Source organism: Colossoma macropomum, unplaced genomic scaffold, assembly GCF_904425465.1.
Source record: "Colossoma macropomum unplaced genomic scaffold, Colossoma_macropomum, whole genome shotgun sequence".
NCBI classification, from domain to species: domain Eukaryota; kingdom Metazoa; phylum Chordata; class Actinopteri; order Characiformes; family Serrasalmidae; genus Colossoma; species Colossoma macropomum.
Window position 1 is genome coordinate 5,797,241 of NW_023494793.1, and position 14,814 is coordinate 5,812,054.

General features: G+C 39.3%; 1 protein-coding gene across 3 annotated transcripts in view; it reads right to left on the reverse strand.

Annotated features, from left to right (window-relative positions):
• The window catches only part of adgrd1 (adhesion G protein-coupled receptor D1), a 90,738-nt gene that overhangs the window by 75,085 nt on the left and 839 nt on the right, over positions 1 to 14,814 (reverse strand). The window contains exons 3-5 of one of the 3 annotated variants that reach the window (XM_036578284.1): positions 11,055 to 11,171; positions 8,240 to 8,335; positions 2,479 to 2,601 (exon numbers count right to left, since the gene is read on the reverse strand). In XM_036578284.1, the coding sequence (XP_036434177.1) occupies positions 2,479 to 2,601; positions 8,240 to 8,335; positions 11,055 to 11,171 (336 nt within the window). The remainder of the gene's footprint in view (positions 1 to 2,478; positions 2,602 to 8,239; positions 8,336 to 11,054; positions 11,172 to 14,814) is intronic. The other 2 variants (XM_036578286.1, XM_036578285.1) reach the window with 2 other exon arrangements.

A 14,814-nucleotide genomic window follows, 5' to 3' on the forward strand; every position in this document is an offset into this window, starting at 1 on the left:
AACGGACGATAGTACAGACAAGATAGAACTTACATCTATTTTTAGCTGTGCAACGTACATGTCCATTTTTAGTGCTAATTAGTGGAGCATTTATCTCTTGCTAGCTACACTGGCCTCGAAGCTGCAGTGCAAAACTAAACAGCAAACTTCAGACATCAAACATGTGTGACTACACTACATTTGATGTAAGGGCAACTTCTGTAGATCTGATTTAAAAATGGATTTAAATTTTAAAGTTTATTTTTTTAGCTTCCCGTGATGCATTTCAAGGCAACTGAAACTGATTAGCTATTAAATTGCAATTACACAAGACAGTAATCCATTGTAAACAAATTCAGTCATACAGTGGACTGCAATGACAAACAGCAGCAAGCAACAACAGCCAAATAATGGATGATTAATGAGCTATTCTCGAGTTACAGTGTAATTAACTTGAGTTATGAAGACTGAGTAAAAATACCAAAGTCTGGAAAGGATAACTGAACACTCTTGGGCCTGATGTCAGTGCCCAAGAGAAATGGTGCTGTTCACATGCCTTTCACCCTGAGGCTATCAATAAAAAAATAAAAATGTTGGACTGAATAAATGTTCGCACAGCCATGGACAATATACGTGCAACAATGTTTACGACATATAGGCAGTCACGTCTGTTTTTCATAATCCAACAGCTACTGTCAAGCACCCTTTACAGAGCAAACGCCCGTGTGATGCTGAACAAAGTCATTGCTTATTACACCCAGGACCTTTCAACACAAACAGCACAAGCAAAACTGCTGTATGGAAATGAATACGCCATTCTCATTTTTTTCTGCAGAGTGAAATTCATGCTAATATAATGTGAGATGGCTGCCAGATGACATCAGCCTTCACAGGAATATTCTCCTTTTTCCTGATGCACTCTGATATAATTCAACTGCTTTCTACAGCTACAAATCTCCATTTGTCATAAATCTAGCCTTTGTATCATTAGCCCATGTTGTGCCATTTTGGCTTGATGGAGATGAAAATGATTCATGACCCATCATTCGAATCACTCAAGCCCCATAACTGTGTTGTTGATGCCCAAAGAAGGTCATGCACTTCTGCATCAGATCTTTTATAGAAAATGTCCCGTAGAGATGGGGTAAACAGGAAATCTGTCATTAAGGCACAGAATAAAAGAGAAAAATAAAAGCAGGAGATCAAAAGGAGAGAAGCAAAAAAGTATGTGTGTGTGTGTGTGAGAAAGAGAGAGAGAGAGAGAGAGAGAGAGAGAGAGAGAGAGAGATAAAGACTGAGTGGAAGCGAAACAGGTAGAGAGAGATAGAGAATTCAGAATAAGAGAAAGACAAGGCAGAAATAGAGTTAGAGAAAGAAGAGAGAAGTACAGAGAGAATAAGCGGAAGAGCGAAAGAGAAATAGAGAGAGAAGCAGAAAGAGGGAAGTAAGAGGGAAAAAGGAGGTAGACAGAGACGTAGAGAGAGGGAGAAAGAGGTAAAGAGTGAGTGAAAGCGAGACAAAAGTACACAGAGAGAAAAATTGAGAGAGAAATTGAGAAAGAAAAAAAGAAAAGAGAGAAAAGGGGTAGTGAGAGAGAAGAAACAGAAATGGTTAAAGAGAGAAAGAGGCAGGGAGTGAGTGAGACAATAAGAGCTAGAGATACACCATAAAATAGAGACAGAAAGAGGGAGGAGAAAGAGAGAGAAGCAGAAAAAAGGGAAGAGAAGGTAGAGAGGGGGAGAAATAGAGGTAAAGAGTGAGTGAGAAAGAGAGAAATTTAATAGAAGGTAAAGAGAGAAAAAAGTCCTAGAAATAGAGAAGAGAGAAAATGTAGAAAGGAAGAAAGAGAGGTAATGACTAATCACGTGACGCTACTCAGCCAATCAGATCTGTGCATTACGATGAGCACTGAGACTCGAGTGAGTGATGCACAAACAGGGGAGGAACGAGGCGAAACAGTTGAAGAAGAAAGTGAGCCAGATTACTTTACATGGTGCGCTCTAGAAAGAGAAAACTGACAATAAATATTGCTGAAATATCACTAAACTGTACTTTATTTGATTTGACATTCAGTTATTGACTACATAAGATGTTGATATACCTACTAGGCTACTTCAGCAAACATGTGGCACTGAATCATAATGCAAGTTAGACATCACGATGTTCCGGACCTTTGCTTGAGGAAATTTTCTTTGACTGGACCTTACTGAACTTTAATTAAAGACCTCTGATTTAAATTGTCGCATCACCATGTGACACTTAATTTGCGTAAAGCTTGAGTTTTTGTTTGGCGCCGTGCAGCTGTTATTTGTTGCTTGTTGCTAAATTGCAACTACAAACCGAGTACTCATATTGGGATTTAATGGTCACTTGTTGCTGTCGCCTGCCAATGTGAACGTAGGTTGAGGCAGAGGAAAAGAGGTAACAAAAAAACAAGCAGAACACAGACAGAGAGAAAAAGAAGGGAAGTGAGAGGCAGAGTGGGTGCTTTGTACTCACCCTGTGGTCCACACAGCGTGGGGTCACTAATGCAGGAGTTTCTGTAGTTACCGAAATGGAGAAAAGTGGCTCCTCTGTCTCCGCTGAGATAAATGCCTTTATTCACCACTCCCTCTACGATATCTACAAGAACAAACATCCACCACATTATAACACCTGAAAACACTCAAAACACCAGCAGCCACATTAACATTAAAGCAAATAAGCTCAGCAATCTACTGCACAGTGAAAAGCCAGTGTTTCTGTGTTCTTGGAAATGACCCCAGGACCCCTTACACTCACTGTATAAAAAAGGCTTTGTGGCAATTTCTGAGATCGTTCTCATTAAACATCTCATTTTTTGGGGGGGGCTGGTGGGTTGGAGCTAATCAGCTCTAGCTGGGCTGAAAGAGTGCCGTTTGGCACCTAAGCTGGTCCAGTTCTGGATTTATGAGTCCAGCTCTGACTTTATGAGATTATGAAATTAATAAATAGGCCCGCTCTGTTTGCCTTCACCAAAACACGGCCAACATGACATCACCCAGTTCAGAGTATTTTTGGGCGATTCATTTCACACCAGCGAATGCATGGCACTAGCACAAATGAATCTGGCTCAGGTGGAGCATCTAGATTTCCTTTAAATGGACCGAAGCAATAACTGGGTTTCTGTTTCAAGTCACAGTTTGCTGGCTCTCTGCTTGTCATATGACTGACCAGGGGATGGTTGCACCAGCTGTGTGTAAGTTCAAACATATGCTACTTATAACACAAGTATTTACACATTACTAAACCAAAACGCTTTGCACCGCGCTGAGCTTAGCAGTTACTAAATATACCTCCACCTGAGAACTGACTTTAAGTGCTGCTGAAACCAACAGGAACTTCATAGAGGATGAAAATAAGACCTTTCAAGAACAGTCTATGTTATTTGCTGTCTTCATTTTTTCAACTTGATAATACTAAATGCTGTGTGTTGTGGTTTTATTTTTAGCTGTAATCATGACATTGATTCAAACTTCCAACTTCAAACATTAAGCATACAGCCAAAGCTTCAATTTAATGACACTCAGCAGATTAGTCTCACTAAAGAAACTAGACTGATGCTGCTGCTGTCCCAGTTGAAAACCATTGTTTTAAAAAGCTGTTTGAGGGATTCAGTTCATTTGTAAGACAAAAACAGGTTAAAGCAGCAGTTTTAGCATTTGTAGATGTGTACATGAGTTCTTACTAGTTAAGACATTACTTATGGATTTGTGGTGCATTCAAATTTGAATTTAATAAAACGAAAATTTGAGTGCTAAGTAAAGACCATTAGTTTTAGGTACAAACTTACACAAAACCAGTGCAACCCAGACTTCATAGCTAATCACAAGTAACTAAATGTGTTGCCACCAATGTTTTAGAAACATTCACACAATTTCCTCTTACCCTAATAGCTGTGGATCAGCCAAGATCCACAAAAGTTCTCTAAAAAATGCACAAAGTAGTAGCAGCCATATTGAAGTCTGAATTTTGTCTGTACTGTCAGTAGCCACATAAGCAAGTCAATCTGAGATTACTTAACCTGACACAGTTTGAGGTGGGGGTGTGATGATACAGACATATAGTTTGCACAATGCTAATTGGTGGAATATGAGATTTCATTACTTATTGAGGCCAGAGCACAATGACCCGACGTTCATTAACAATCCCAAAAGCTGAGCTGGTGTGCCATAGGCATTCATTTGCCAGTGGACTCTACAATGTTCTCTCCCACTGACACTGTAGTAGAATGTTCTCTCCGTTTCACACTGTAGTAGTGTTCTCCTCCATTCACACTGTAGTAGAGTGTTTTCTCCGTTTCACACTGTAGTAGTGTTCTCCTCCATTCACACTGTAGTAGAGTGTTCTCCTCCATTTACACTGTAGTAGTGTTCTCCCCATTTCACACTGTAGAAGAGTGTTTTCCCTATTTGCATTGTAGAAGTGTTCTCCTCCACTCCCACTGTAGTAGTGTTCTCCTCATTCACACTGTAGTAGAGTGTTCTCCTCCATTTACACTGTAGTAGTGTTCTCCTCCATTTACATTGTAGTAGTGTTCTCCCCATTTACACTGTAGTAGTGTTCTCCCCATTTACACTGTAGTAGTGTTCTCCCCATTTCACACTGTAGAAGAGTGTTTTCCCTATTTGCAATGTAGAAGTGTTCTCCTCCACTCACACTGTAGTAGTGTTCTCCTCATTCACACTGTAGTACAGTGTTCTCCCCATTTACACTGTAGAAGAATGTTCTCCTCCATTTACATTGTAGTAGTGTTCTCCCCATTTACACTGTAGTAGTGTTCTCCCCATTTACACTGTAGTAGTGTTCTCCCCATTTCACACTGTAGAAGAGTGTTTTCCCTATTTGCAATGTAGAAGTGTTCTCCTCCACTCACACTGTAGTAGTGTTCTCCTCATTCACACTGTAGTACAGTGTTCTCCCCATTTACACTGTAGAAGAATGTTCTCCTCTACTCACACTGTAGTAGAGTGTCCTCCCCATTCACACTGTAGAAGAGTGTTCCCCTCCACTCACACTGTAGAAAAGTGTTCTCCCCATTCACACTGTAGAAGAGTGTTCTCCTCCATTCACACTGTAGAAGAGTGTTCTCTTCCACTCACACTGTAGAAGAGTGTTCTCCTCCACTCACACTGTAGTAGAGTGTCCTCCCCATTCACACTGTAGAAGAGAGTTCCCCTCCACTCACACTGTAGTAGAGTGTTCTCCTCCACTCACACTGTAGTAGTGTTCTCCCCATTTCACACTGTAGAAGAGTGTTTTCCCTATTTGCATTGTAGAAGTGTTCTCCTCCACTCACACTGTAGTAGAGTGTTCTCCTCCACTCACACTGTAGTAGTGTTCTCCCCATTTCACACTGTAGAAGAGTGTTTTCCCTATTTGCATTGTAGAAGTGTTCTCCTCCACTCACACTGTAGTAGTGTTCTCCCCATTCACACAGTAGTAGTGTTCTCCCCATTCACACAGTAGTAGTGTTCTCCCTATTTCACACTGTAGAAGAGAGTTCCCCTCCACTCACATTGTAGAAAAGTGTTCTCCCCATTCACACTGTAGAAGAGTGTTCTCCTCCACTCACACTGTAGTAGAGTGTTCTCCTCCACTCACACTGTAGTAGAGTTTTCTCCCCATTTCACACTGTAGAAGAGTGTTCTCTCCATTTCACACTGGAGAAGGGTGTTCTGCTCCATTCACATCATAAAAGAGTGTCCTCCCCATCCACACTGTAGTAGTTATCCCCATTCACACTGTAGAAGAGTGTTCTGCTCTAATCACACTGTAGTACAGTGTTCTCCCTGTTCACACTGCAGTACTGTTCTCCCCATTCACAGTGTAGAAGAGTGTTCTCCCCATTTTACACTGTAGAAGAGTGTTCTCCGTATTCACACTGTAGAAGAGTGTTCTCCCCATTTCACAGTGTTGAAGAGTGTTCTCCTCCATTCACTCTGTAGTAGAGTGTTCTCCCCATTTCACACTGGAGAAGGCTGTTCTCCTCCATTCACATGGTAAAAGAGTGTCCTCCCCATCCACACTGTAGTAGTTATCCCCATTCACATCGTAGAAGAGTGTTCTGCTCCAATCACACTGTAGAAGAGTGTTCTCCCCATTCACACTGTAGTACAGTGTTCTCCTCATTCACACTCTAGTAGAGGGTTCTCCTCTATTCACACTGCAGTACAGTGTTCTCCTCATTCGCACTCTAGTAGAGGGTTCTCCTCTATTCACACTGCAATGTTGGGTCAGTGTGCTTTTAGCTTTTAGCTACAATAGCCTTGTAGCTCCTGTGCAAAACATCACATGCGAAACATATCTGACTACTTTTGGGGTAAGACAAACAAATATTACATTTAGTAAATGATAGGTTATGTTCTTAGAATGCTGTACCATGAAAACAGATTTAAACACTAATCTGAAGTAAAGAAATGAGAAATCCAAAATATTAACTGGGCGATGAACCAGTATGGCCTCATAATGGTGAATAGCAAAGTTGTTTTCCACCTTCTAACTCATCTCCGTGTGGGCACAAAGACTAATTCACTCCACAACTACATCTTCTTTCATAGGATAGATAGTTCTGGGAGTTCCAAATTACTGTGGGACCCATAAGGACACAAGCATCAACTCATGAATGGATGGGCTGAGAGGAAGAAAAGTAAGAACAAACATGCAAAAGGGCAATAGACCAAGACAGAAGATAAATGGGCTGGTGTAGGTGGCACGTGTAGGAGCAGGGAGAGAGCAAAAGGGTGAGATCACACTGAAGGGGCAAGAAGTAAAAAGACAAAAGGACGAAAGGGATGGAGCGTCAATGAGGATGAGGAAAAGAGAGAAAAATTGAAGAAGGGGGGAGAGTTCAACATCCATCTATAGAGTATGATAAAGTATATAACATGCTAGTGTGAAATGCTGGACAACAGAATATGGTGATATCTAAATTGTTCTTTCAGTGAACTTTCTCCAGTCTGAGGGATTCAATGTAAATCCAAGAAGAACTACAGCTTTCCCAGTTCTAATGTTTAAAAAATGTCTGCTAAAAAATGTTATCACACTGAATTAATCATATTAAGGTTTCCTTCTTAGATATTACTATTACAGCCCTCTGTATTTACAATAAACTAAATAAACTTTAAATAAACTTAAAGGTTTTGATTTCAAAGACATTCAACACCCACTGAAAACCAACTTCAGGATATAAAAACCACAATGTAAATTCAGTTTATCTTGTCTTTTTTTATTACCTACTCCAAATGTATTACAGAATGACTTGTGATTGCATTAAGCTGAATTATGAGCTGAATTTCACTAACTAAATTGACCTGCCCGCGTTCCACCTACAAATGCATTCTTTCATAGCTATTGCTGTTAGGTTGCACAATCTTTACAGCATGTTGGCAGGAACAATTTGGGGAAAATATCTTATTACAATATTGTGACTGCACTTTAAATTGCAATTGACCCCTGAATGTAATGTGCCAAACTGCCAGTGAGTTATGGTTGTGATGTCACAACACATGGAGGTTTGGTTACCTCTGATTGGTCTAACTTATCTACAGTTCACAAGCTCTGTGCTATTAGATTCAATTTCCCCACTAGTAAAGGTAAAAAGTTTAGCTTTTTTAATGCTGCAAGCTATCATCATGAACATCACTACACTGTAGATTACGTGATTTGCTACTGCAGCATTACTCTAAAAGATTTTTCAACATTTACCACTTTGTACTTGCCACATACCCCAGCATATGTTGTCTCAAGCTATAAAAGATCAAGTCAGTGTCAGTAATGGAGAGACATCAGCTAGCAACTTTAAAATTGCTGGAGTCAGTGTGCTTTCTGCTTTGCCTTTCAATCAAATAGGTTATACAAAAACTACACATGATCTATCCTAACACTGTCATCTTGCACAATCATGTAAAATATACTTTGAAACTGATTACACACTATAAATTTCGGTACTTTGACAAAAACTGAGTTGTGTGCTACAGCTTCTCATTAGGCTGAATGGGATTTTAGTTAAAATTCTGTAAAGTTTGCCCAACCTAGCAACTGTAGCTAAGAAAGAATGTATTTATGGGAGCAGCATGGACGGATTAAACTACAGTTGAATGGTTTAAAACTGAATTTTGTAGAAAGAGTGCTGCCAAACGCTTAAAAAGGTCCTTCCATTAACGTTCTCTGACTGGCTATGGAGCACAGTGTGTGTGTGTGCTGGTGTCTAGGGGAGAGTGGAGGAGTGCTGGATCCTCACCTACAGAGACGGAAATGTTAGTGTAGGCAGAGTCATTGGTGTACACAGAGGAAGAGTTATGGTAAGGCAGGACAGTGTGGTTGTGGATTCTTAGTGCTGCGATGGAGAGAAAAAAAAACGTGGAGAAAAAAACACAACAGAGAGGACAAAAACACAAGTGATTTATAGCACAGGCACATGGCTACATACACAACACAGAGACATGGTGGAGACACAGGCAGAGGGAGACCAGGGTGAACAGGGTGACCAAAGCATGATCAATGGTAAACTCACAAATGCAATGCATGTACAAGCTGTGCAGCATGGACAATCACTGGATATAAGTAGTCTACAGTTATTTCTAGTCATCTCTAGAATTGCTTTAGTTAAAAGTAGTGTTACTCTGTCCATTGTCTCATCTGGAATGGTAAATATATGTATATCTCCACCCGCACGTTTAAAAAGTTATGATGCTGACTACTTCAAGTTAGATTACATGTAAATTAAGAACATATCTGTAAACCTACAGCAGCATTTTAAGCTCTACTCGAGATGGATCAGTTTCACCTGGAGAGGTACTGTGTTTAAGTGATTACAGATGAATTTTAATCCAGTATGAATCTGCAATGTGTAGTATTTACAGTCTGACAGTAACAATTGTGGAGTGATTTTAATCCAGTATGAATCTGCAGTGTGTGTAGTTTTATAGTCTGAGAGTAATAATTGTGGAGTGATTTTAATCCAGTATGAATCTGCAATGTGTAGTATTTACAGTGTCACGCCTCTGGCGGATTCGGGCTACGTTTCCCAGAAGGACATGGGAAATCACGTGGATGAGCAACTTCTCTCGGACTCGGAGTCCAGAGAGGACTCCGTTGCCCATAATCCCTTGGGTGATCACATGACTCATGACAATCGTTCACGCACCTGTCAGTGTTCTCAATCACCCGAATATTAACTATGAACACCTGTGTTTTGAGTCATATGACTCTCTGAGAATAGTGTATCAGCCCAGGGCTTTAGTTAGGGTCTTTGCGAGGTATTGCTTCTTTGGAACTTACTGAGTGTTTTTCTGATCTGTCTATTAGTGCTTGTTTTGACCCACGTTTGTTATACTGACCTTGATTTTTGCCTACTCCTTTTGGTACCTCTGCTGATTGTGTTTTGGATTTGAGTTTTGACCTTTTTGCCTGCCTTCTGACTACGATTTCGACTTTCCCCTCGGTTTTTGTCTGCCCTGAGTTATGATCACTTCGGTGATCTTCTGCTGCCTTTTGATTAAGACCCATGCTTGTTTTTCGACCATGTTTTTGTCACCTGATAATAAAACACTGTTTTTAGTTTTCATCTGCGAGCGTCTGAATTCTGTTGACACGTCACATACAGTCTGACAATAATAATTGTGGAGTGATTTTAATCCAGTATGAATCTGCAGTGTGTGTAGTTTTTACAGTCTGACAGTAATAATTGTGGAGTGATTTTAATCCAGTATGAATCTGCAGTGTGTGTAGTTTTTACAGTCTGACAGTAATAATTGTGGAGTGATTTTAATCAAATATGAATCTGCAGTGTGTGTAGTCTTTACAGTCTGACAGCAATAATTGTGGACTGATTTTAATCCAGTATGAATCTGCACTGCTTTGGTAGAACTAATTCAGCTCCAAAAGTGCTTTCATGTATAGCTATTTTCTAATATATACCAATTCAAATGTAATTTGAACAGTAGCTTAATTTTAACCTACCTACCTACCTCCCCACCCACCTACCTGTGTATGCATCTACTTACAGTATAGTTAATTTCTCTGGACTACACACACACACAAAATGGCTAGGTGTTGCACATGGGAAAATACTACAGCAGTCACAGATGTGCAAACTAAATACTGGAACTAGAAGACATGACGATCAAAGTCTATCTCACTGTTCCTAATTACAGGGTGAAGGGAAAACAGCACGTTTTATACAAACACACAGAATTACATCCCCATTAGAGGATACAACTGTCTCTCCTATGAATCACTTGAAAGAATCTGGGGCTTCTACATTAGTGAGTGCAGATTCAGAATAGAGTCTATTGAGCTCATTTAAACAGCTGCCTGACAAGCGTTGCAAATCTGCACAACTTCTGTGGAAACCTAATACACACACACACACACACACACACACACACAAAACAAGAACCATACATCTGTTTTGTGGAGAATCGCTGACATAAATGTCTTCACATTCAACACTCCCTAAGCAATTTAGTATCTTCATCAGATCACTGAGGTAATACAGCATAAATAATATCTGTTCATCATTTTGAACTTGAACTCAAACGAGTGAAAGCAGTGAGGACAGCTGCATAAGCACAGCAAGACGTGACTGCAGAAAAATGCTCAACAGCTGGAGAGGGAGAGAGAGAGAGAGAGAGAGAGAGAGAGAGAGAGAAAGAGAGAGCGAAGGGGAGAGAAAGAATACAGAAGGACAGAAAGAAATGAGGGAGAGAAAGAAAAGAGAAGAAGTGATATAAAGAGGAGAGACAGAAATGAGAGAGAAAGGAGAAGAAGAGAAAAAGGAACAAGAGAGACAGAGAAAAGATAGAGAGGCAGAGAAAAAAGAGGGAGAGGATGAAAGGAGGAGGAAAAGCGACAAGTGAACCTAAAGAGAAGAGTTCATATTTAAACAAAGCTGTAAAAATAATAAGGGAAAAAAAGAAAGTAGTGGGAAGAGAAAGGGGGGTTGGAAAAGAGAAAAGAGAGAGAGAGATAGGTGAAAGAGAGGCAGAGAGAAAAGAAAGAGAGAGAGAGAGAGAGAACAGAGGAAGTGGCTCAGCCAAAACTGGTGCACATACTTATATTACTCCCATTAACATGACCTGTTCTATTCCCAATCTGATCCCGCAGGCTACGTGGTCCGTCCACCGCATCCAGGGGCCAGTAGTGTGAGGCAGTGGCCAGCACATCCAGGCCTGAGGACAGCACAAGAGCATCGTTACTGTCTAAGCACGATCATACATAACAGGATCTTATTCAGTACCTGAGTTATTTCACATATCTAACATGAACCATCAGAGCATCCTGCACTGATGCTGTTAGAGTGACTTCACATGTACACTCGACATGTGGTTCTAATGAGAAAAAGCCCAGAATGCATATCTGCACGAGACAGCATCTCTCATTGCTGTACAGCAGCGAAGAGCACGGGAAATCTGCAACGTTCTCTTTAGCACATGTTGAAAAATGGCTGCGGGTAAGGCGTTTGGGAGAGGCTGTTGATAGTGTTTCCCCGGGGAGGTTGGGGAAATTCTCGCTGTTTCGAGAAAATGTTCTGGCTCTACCTACTCTGGCCTGATTCAGGCTGGTTTGGTTGTTTATTTCAATGAGGATATGATTATGGAGGTTATTTACAATTTAGCACGGAACTGCACTGTTTGCCCTCAGGATTAGGCGACGAACTCCAAGTAACCAAAACCACAACGTCCACTGCTTTCCAAATGTTCTTACAGTGGGAAAGAATTACACCTTCAAAAGCAGGAAAATGACCCGGCTCAGAGCTTTCGGGATGGGCAACATGACGATATTCTAATGTTATTGTGATAAATTATGTCTCGATATGCTTTTCTGAGCATACTGTGGATATCATTAGTACTTAAAACACACTGACTCACTATATGTTTCATTACAAAGTGAGCTTATTTAAGATTGTTTAACTGGATTTAGTACAGCATAGATTTTGAAATAACAAATAGAAATTACTTTATATTTGCAGGTTTGTGTGTATATATATATATATAGAGAGAGAGAGAGAGAGAGATCTGATAACTCACTAGTGATTAAGCTGGACTACGCACTAAGAAACTGAAGTAGTCTACTAGGTTTTAGACTAAGTCTGCATATTAAGTCTGCAGGGGTGCATGTTCTACTTAAGCACATATGCAAAAATTCAATATTCTCTCCACGAGTTTCCATGAAATGCACATCCAAAAATGATCAAACCACAGCCGTGTTATTTGTGATAACACACAATCTCAAGTGTTCTACTGCTTTCATACAACAGTTCTGCAAAATAAATAAAATAGTAAAGCAAAGGAGCCCAGAATATAATATAAAACGCACTTTAACTAAAAAGTTATGGATAGTGCGGTGAAGTTGGTTTTCTGGATGTTCTCTGCTCAATTCCTCATGAATTAAACAACCAAAAATGGTCAAACCTACACTTTTTCACTCACAGGAGAACAAACTACAACCTAAATATATTTCAAAAACATCAATAAATTTCACTGATTATAATGGTTCGGAAACAGATCACTGGCACTTTAGTCATTAAGAGATCACCTACACTCATAGAAAAGATCTTTAAGGGTTCTTTAGTAAAGAAAATGGTTAGAACTATAAACACTCAAAAAAATTTTTTTTCATGATTTAGTGGTTCTTTGCATGGTGAAATGGTTCTTCAGATTGATGGAGAATGTGCTGTAGATGGTTCTACATAGAACCTTTTTAAAAAAGGGTTGTATACAGCACCAAAAAGGTTCTTCTATTTGTATGAGCTCTAGCTTGTAACAATAGAAGAACACTTTTTGGTGCTATATAGAATTCTTTTCTAAAAAGGTCTATATAGAATCATCTACAATCAATCTGAAGAACCCTTTCATGATGCAAAGAACCATTCAATCATGCAAAGGGTTCTTTGAGTGTTCGTGGTTCTACATAGAAACATTTTCTTTACTAAAGAACCCTTAAAAATCTGTTTTAAGTGTGTACAGTACCTTGCGTGGACGTCTTTTTAGGTTTTATGCCCCATGAGTTTAGCTAAAAGCAGGCAAAATCACAATAAATCACCTGTAGTAAAGAATGTGATTTGTAGCTGGTTTAAAGGAAGCTGGTCTCTTTTGTTCAAGTGATTTGATGCGAGTTTGCCTTATTTTATGTTATGCACTCTTTAGATGGTTCCCTAAAGACCAACACCTCGATAATCTGCATTTTCTTATGTTCAATGTAATTTAACAGCCATTTTTGAAAATCATTTATATATTTGTTTGTTCCCTCTCTCTTTTAAGAGCGAGAAAATGCAGGTTTTATAATCTCTTGTTGTTTGAGGAAAGAATGTGCAGAAAACATTAAATATAAAACCAACTTTACAGCGCAGAAGGATGCTACTTTTTGGGTGAAGGATTTGCTGATTTTAAAGCATTTTAAATAATACTTGTGGCGTCTTGTTTTACTTTTTATTTACTTTGCAGAGCCGCTGAATAATATCAAAACACTTGAGTGTCATTCGTGATAACACGCTCTGTTTCTTGTTCTACTGCTTAAGTACAGTATTGTAATGTGTCATATTGTATCATAACGTACCACACCGTAAATTATTGTGACCTATCGTGATGTATTGTATTGTGTGGGATGGTATTGTTGTATCATGGCTAGCTTATTAGCACATGGCAAGTGCGTTAGCTCAGAGCTAACATATCGGTGTGGGGCTAGCGCATTAGATCGGGCACTATAAAGCATATTTTATTATTTTTTCTGTGTTGAATCAAGACAGTACCGTATCGTATTAAACCGAATTATGAATTTTGAGAACGGTTATATCCCTGGAAGTCTGTATATGACAAGTTTTAGGGTTTGAGAAACATGAAAAGGAAAAGCCAACGCTATATTCAGAAATTATGCTCTGCTTTCCATACCATTGCATTACAATAACATAACATTACAGCAGAAACTACAGCAAATATACAGAAATGATAAGGTCATGACAGTCTTAGGTGCAGAATCACTTCTTTCAAATCCCTTCTTTCCCATTATTTAGAAAAGGAATAACTGTCAACAGCCTTTTTTGCATTTTTCTTGCATTTTTGTTCCCTCTCTGTAGAACATACAGGCTTTCTACACGTTACACTTCAATAGTTCAATCTCAATTAATCACATTTCTGTTACAGATTAAGGTAACATGCTTTTTTAAGTCAAGTAAGCATTTTATTGTTAGCTACACTCTATAAAAAGATGGTTCTTCAGGGCTCTTTAGGAAAAGGAATGCTCTATTTAGAAATACGAGTTTTATACAGAACCATTTCATGCTTAAATGGGTGATGATTGATGAAGAATATGTTGCATATGGTTCTACATAGGACCTTATTGAAAATGGATCTACGTAGCACCAAAAAGGGCTTTGCTATTGGTATGATGTTAAACTTGTAATGAGAGAATAACCCTTTTTGCTGCTATACAGAACCATTTTCAAAAAGGTCCTACATAGAAACTTTTTATGATTAAAAAAAAGCTTCTTTGCATGATGAAATGGTTCTTCAGACTGGTGGAGATTGTGTTGTGTATGGTTCTATATAGACCCTTTTTGAAAATGGTTCTACATATCACAATAAAGGGTTCTGATATGGTTACGATGTCAAGCTTTTAACAATAGAAGAACCCTTTTGGTGCTACACAGAACCATTTTCACAAAGGTTCTATACAGAAACCTTGCATGATTGAAGGCTTCTTTCCATGGTGAAATGGTTCTTCAGATTGATGGAGAATCTGTGGCATATGGCTCTATTTAGGACCTTTTTGAAAATGGTTCTACATAGCACCAAAAAGCGTTCTGCTATTGTTATG